Source organism: Coregonus lavaretus, assembly GCF_964263955.1.
Source record: "Coregonus lavaretus genome assembly, contig: HAP1_SCAFFOLD_371, whole genome shotgun sequence".
Taxonomy (NCBI): domain Eukaryota; kingdom Metazoa; phylum Chordata; class Actinopteri; order Salmoniformes; family Salmonidae; genus Coregonus; species Coregonus lavaretus.
The window spans coordinates 233,619-240,437 of record NW_028156084.1 but is presented as its reverse complement, the minus strand read 5'-3'; the positions used below and the strand labels follow the sequence as shown (position 1 = coordinate 240,437).

General features: G+C 41.6%; 1 protein-coding gene across 1 annotated transcript in view; it reads right to left on the bottom strand.

Moving 5' to 3' along the window:
- LOC311126868 (microtubule cross-linking factor 1-like) overlaps positions 1-1,539 on the bottom strand; it is a gene marked incomplete at both ends in the record, with an annotated part of 26,473 nt that extends 24,934 nt beyond the window's left edge. The window contains one exon of the mRNA XM_084200844.1: positions 583-1,539. Within this exon, the coding sequence (XP_084056970.1) occupies positions 583-1,539 (957 nt within the window). The remainder of the gene's footprint in view (positions 1-582) is intronic.
- Positions 1,540-6,819: the final 5,280 nt, after the last annotated feature.

Here is a 6,819-nt window from a genome sequence, read left to right as displayed (position 1 = left end):
GGGGACCAACTCAATATTAATGTCCATGATTTTGGAATAAGATGTTCGACGAGCAGGTGTCCACATACTTTTGATCACGTAGTGAGTTTGGAGGACAGATTTTTTTACAATTCGAAATCTACTTCATTGCTATGCAATATGAAACTGATGTAGGTCAGACAAAATGATTGTTTTCTGATATTTCCTGACAACAATGGGGTTAATTTTAATAGTCCTAACAGAAATAACTTGATGATACGTCATGATCCAGTGAGAGAACACTACCAACTACCAGAGGGTAGTCAACTATATGAAGAGGAATGGCAGGTACATGTCGGTGCAAACCAGCAGTGGGGGAATCACTGAAGCTTTTCAAACAGTGATACAGTGAATCACTGGCTGCAAAGACAACACTATAATCAATGGGCAGTAGAATGGCCGTACTGGATTGGCAGTATTACTATGAGAGCAGCCAACAGAACAGCAATGGGTGATGCAGAAGCCACAGTATGCATTACAAACAATGTATTGCCATAAATAAGCTAACAGACAATATGATAATAACTTTGGAGAAACATAAATCATTCCTGCAGCCTCTTTTACCTTGAGGTACTCGTTTTCAGAACGAAGATCTTCTATTTCCCGTAATAAATCCTCCTCGATTATCTCCTTGCTGCATTCCAGTTTTATAAATGGTGCGCTTGTTGACGCTTTCTCCTGTTCACTCCCCTCTCCTCCGTGACCGTGAGCACCTTCTCCTGGAGCCTGAGACATGCCGCCTTTCCCAGCAGCCGCCGGGCTACCCTCCGCGGTGCGGAATGAACCAGCAACACTACCCGCAGTAGCCCCTACCGCTCCGGCCGCGTCTGGCACTGATGCTGTCGACTGCAGAGGATAATCCACCTGATTCCTGTTGCTGGCCCCGGAGCCAGAGCCTCCCGACTCCCCATCGCTGCTTTCGGCCGCGGCCAGGCGCTGTTCGTCGGATAGGGGTTCGGAGGGACAGTCGGAGAGATCGGAGCTACTGTCGGTCTGACTGACCCTGCTGCCGTGGGGGGTAGCACCGGTTGGGACGCGGATTGGGGAGCCAAGGCTGAGCGGGCCGCGGTGAGACGCGGTCAGAGCTGCTATTTTACTCTTCTTGGCTTTGAGGGCGAGGTGTGGACTGCTACTGCTGTCCGGGGGCGGTTTGCTGGAGCTTGCAGTGATCGGTTTAGGTTCCAGCGCCGCATGTTGAATGACCTTAACGGTCTTTTTCGTGACTGTCGAAGACTTGGTGCTGTGACTTTTCACCGCGGCTGGTTTGTTGTCCTTCGCTCCGGTTGCGGTGCGCCTGGAGATGCGGCTTTGATTGGATGATAAGGCCACTGGGGAAGATGAGTGCTGCTGCTTGGTCAGTTTGGGAGATTTTGGTACGATAGCCGCTGGTTTGGTCGAGGAGCGGACATCCTTCAGGAACGGCCTGGCCGGAGACGGTGCTCGGTTTAACCGTTTCTTCTCCAACTGGTGGTTTGTCGGTTTGGTGGGTTCGCTGGTTCCAGAGCCATTGGAGCGCTCCATAGTACAACACTCAGACGACACCGGTGGAGAAGATGTGGAGGAAGGGAGGGGGTTGATGGATCAACAAATGATCAGTCCACGACACACATAAATAATACCTTTGACAGGCGACAGCAGCGGAAACACAGTCCTGTCTCCCGGCTGTTTTTCTCATCACTCCCTGGTTGGGGATGCGCACCCCGGTCCTTTAGTCTATTCGCAGTTTTATTCCATTCCGTCTGTTTAGATAGATATCATCGGCTACATTCACCAGGTTGTCATTGTACTCCCCTCTACGGTACCAGCAGTCCGGTAGCTCCGCTCCGTCTCCTTGAAAGAATCGCTGAAATAAACGAGATTATCGTAGCCTAAAGAAACCGATGCGAGACAGATGGCATCTGCAGTGTAGTTTATTGTAAGGTTTGGATATAAATTAATCCAGCCGTATTCTTATTCCCTGATATGATTCCTACATTCCTCTCGTCCTCCCTCTCTCTCTCTCTGGGCCCCCGTCTGTCCGTGTGTCTGCAGCTCACCGTCTTTTGCCCTTTCCCACTCCTTCCGTCGCTGCGGTCTGTTTGACTAGATGGTATACAGCTTTTGTCGGATTTGACTTTTCGTGGCAGGTTAGAATTCACGCAGCAGGTTAGGATAATTAACGTAGCAGGTTAGGAGAATTAGGTTAAGGGTATAAAAAGGGTTTTGGGGATAGCTAAAAATGCAACAACAAAAAAACACATTTGCGGTGCGTTTGAATTTCACAAAAACTGTATCCCTTCTAACCATGACCTTGCGGTCTCGAGCCTGGTTGACGCCTGCCGTGGTTCCTAACCGGGGCGCATGCGCTTTGTTTCTCACAAACACCGAACACACCCCTGAGTAGATGGTAACGTAACAACATACAATTAACAAAAATATAAACCCAACATGTAAAGTGTTGGTCCTATGTTTCATGAACTGAAATAAAAGATCCCTTGGCCCAGCGCACAATTGGCCCTTGGCACAGCGTATTCTCTGGCAACAGCTCTGGTGGACATTCCTGCAGTCAGCATGCCAATTGCAAGCTCCCTCAAAACTTGAGACATCTGTGGCATTGTGTTGTGTGACAAAACTGCAGATTTTAGAGTGGCCTTTTATTGTCCCCAGCACAAGGTGCACCTGTGTAATGATCATGCTGTTTAATCAGCTTCTTGATATGCCACACCTGTCAGGTGGATGGATTATCTTGGCAATGGAGAAATGCTCACTAACAAGGATGTAAACAAATTTGTGAACAAAATTGGAGAGAAATAAGCTTTTTGTGCGTATGGAACATTTCTGGGATCTTTTATTTCAGCTCATGAAACATGGGACCAAAACTTTACATGTTGCATTTATATTTTTGTTCAGTGTATTTAAAAGAAAAATACAAGAAAGAAATAGTCTTTGACAGTAGTTGGTAATAAATATATCTCTTTATTTTCACTTCATTAGTTAAAGAACACCACAAGTTATAAATACCATAAATCCACTTAAAAACATGCCAACTGTTTTTATCTTCCAAATAACTAATTGTTTAATATAAAGCAGGGGTTGGTATTTATAACTGTCAGTGAATTCAGAAAGTAAACTGAAAAAGGGCATCTATTTTCAGTGACTTCTGGGTAGTCTGAAAAGGAGAAGATATTTATCTTAAGCGTTTTTACATGTTTGGATTTTAAATTAATATCACTTCCTGAATTGACTGACTTCAATTCGTATTGACGCCAATCCTGATCCAAAGTACAGTCCTCCATCTTTAAAGCATGTACTGTATGTTAGTGACTGCATGGTAAAGAGGATATGTCATCTGACACAGGACAGTATAGTAAGGCTTGTCTGTAGGACAGAGATCATGGTTAATGCCATGTTTATTGTTAACTGGGGTTAGTGTACATTTTGTTTAATATCTGATCTCAATGAATCAACCTTATAATCTTTTAAATTGATTGATACTTGATCTGTTAACTTCCCATTCTAACAATCTAAAACATGTAACCAGGAGTGGTAAGTCACCACTGTCATATTACAAGGAATTCTGTTCATTTTCCCAATTCCACCCCTGCATGTAACCATTACCATATGCACCCCAAAACTAAGCATTGAAACACTTCCAAGTAAAAACCACAAAAGCCTTGCTTGCATGAACTCTAAAGACTTGAATCTGGTCCTAGAAGGGACCCCAATAATCAAGGTCCTAGAAGGGACCCCAATAATCAAGGTCCTAGAAGGGACCCCAATAATCAAGCAGTAAAAATAAAAACAATAACAGAAGAGCGCTGGTTAAATGAGAGTTATTTATGAAGTAGGGACCCCTAGACACTAATCTAAAAAGGTCAATTTTTGTGTATCCCCCCCCCTATTGGCTAAAGGATTAGGACAGGTGAGCTGACGTGTCAGGGCATTAGTGTATTTGACTTAGTAGTACTGACTAGCCAATCAGCAGTGACCAGTGCCTTGGGGGTTACAGTTTACTGGACAGGTATCAGGATCAGGTATATCACTGGACAAAATCTTTAGGTGAATAAATTAGCCAATCAATGATAAATAATATAACTGGCAGACAAAGTTGGTTGTTATATCAAGCACCTATTATTCTCCAGGGGTGTATGTTTAGGATTCTGCGTCTTGTTACGTGAAGCCTGTTAGATATTAATATATGAAGTAAGCTATCTTAACATTGCATATTGACCTAAACCATTATGTGCACATTGATAATAATAATATAATATAAATAATATAATATGCCATTTAGCAGACGCTTTTATCCAAAGCGACTTACAGTCATGCGTGCATACATTTTTTTTGTGTATGGGTGGTCCCGGGGATCGAACCCACTACCTTGGCGTTACAAGCGCCGTGCTCTACCAGCTGAGCTACAGAGGACCACAAACATCTACATGTTTTTTTCAGACAGATGTGGACATAATTCCATGGAATCCCTATTGAAGCAAAGACCAATTTCAGTGACACTCTTCTTGACTCGAAACAATCCAACATTTCTATCTCCAACATTTATTTCAGTTGGTTGATAGGCCTCAGATTGTTTACAATTCAAACATTACTAAGGCACAATGACAACCAGCTATCTGTGTAAGACATACTCTAACTGGTCCAAAACATCATTCTAAACACATACAGTGGAAAAGTATTCAGACCCCTTGACTTTTTACACATTTTGTTACGTTACAGCCTTATTCTAAAATAGATTAAATAAATGTTTCCCCCCTCATCAATCTACACACAATACCCAATAATGACAAAGCGAAAACAGGTTTTTAGAAATGTTTGCAAATGTAAAAACAAAAAACAAAAAAAACACTTATTTACATAAGTATTCAGACCCTTTGCTATGAGACTCGAAATTGAGCTCAGGTGCATCCTGTTTCCATTGATCATCCTTGAGATGTTTCTACAACTTGATTGGAGTCCACCTGTGGTAAATTCAATTGACTGGATATGATTTGGAAAGGTACACACCCGTCTATATAAGGTTCCACAGTTGACAGTGCATGCCACAGCAAAAACCAAGCCATGAGGTCGAAGGAATTGTCTGTAGAGCTCCGAGACAGGATTTTGTCGAGGCACAGATCTGGGGAAGGGTACCAAAACATTTCTGCAGCATTGAAAGTCCCCAAGAACACAGTGGCCTCTATCATTCTTAAATGGAAGAAGTTTGGAACCACCAAGACTCTTCCTAGAGCTGGCCGCCCGGCCAAACTGAGCAATCGGGGGAGAAGGGCTTTGGTCAGGGAGGTGACCAAGAACCCGATGGTCACTCTGACCGAGCACCAGAGTTCCTCTGTGGAGATGGGAGAACCTTCCAGAAGGACAACCATCTCCGCAGCACCCCACCAATCAGGCCTTTATGGTAGAGTGGCCAGACGGAAGCCACTCCTCAGTAAAAGGCACATGACAGCCCGCTTGGAGTTTGCCAAAAGGCACCTAAATGACTCTCAGACCATGAGAAACAAGATTCTCTGGTCTGATGAAACCAAGATTGAACTCTTTGGCCTGAATGCCAAGCATCACGTCTGGAGGAAACCTGGCACCATCCCTAAAGTGAAGCATGGTGGTGGCAGCATCATGCTGTGGGGATGTTTATCAGCGGCAGGGACTGGGAGACTAGTCAGGATCGAGGGAAATATGAACGGAGCAAACAGAGATCCTTGATGAAAACCTGCTCCAGAGTGCTCAGGACCTGAGACTGGGGCGAAGATTCACCTTCCAACAGGACAACGACCCTAAGCACACAGCCAAGACAACGGAGGAGTGGCTTCGGGACAAGTCTCTGAATGTCCTTGAGTGGCCCAGCCAGAGCCCAGACTTGAACCCGATCTAACATCTCTGGAGAGACCAGAAAATAGCTGTGCAGCAACGCTCCCCATCCAACCTGACAGAGCTTGAGAGGATCTGCAGAGAAGATTGGGAGAATCTCCCCAAATACAGGTGTCCCAAGCTTGTAGAGTCATACCCAAGAAGACTTGATGCTGTAATCGCTGCCAAAGGTGCTTCAACAAAGTACTGAGTAAAGGGTCTGAAAAGTGAATTTGTCTCCCAGTGTCTCTCGGAAAACAGACTGAACCAGGTTTTCCTCTAGGATTTTGCCTGTGCTTAGCTCGATTCCAAGTCAAGGGGTCTGAATACTTTCCGAATGCACTGTATCTTTAACTTCACATAGATATGTCTCGTTTTGACAATTTCAATAGTGTCTTGTTGGGGTTTGATCAATGTAGACCTACAGCAGATGTAGACCTAGACATTGAGGACTAGTTCATCATTATATATCTAAATATATATATATATATATATATATATATATATATATATATATATATATATATATATATATATATATATATATATATATATATATCTAAATATATATATATATATATATATATATCTAAATATATATATATATATATATCTAAATATATATATATATATATATATATCTAAATATATATATAAATATATATATATATATCTAAATATATATATCTAAATATATATATATATCTAAATATATATATATATATATATATATATATATATCTAAATATATATAAATATATATATATATATATATCTAAATATATATATATATATATATATCTAAATATATATATATATATATATATATATATATATATATATATATATCTAAATATATATATATATATATATATATATATATATATATATATATATATATATAATATATATATAATATATATACACGAGTCAAGTCAAGATCAATTCCTGAGTCATCCCAATACT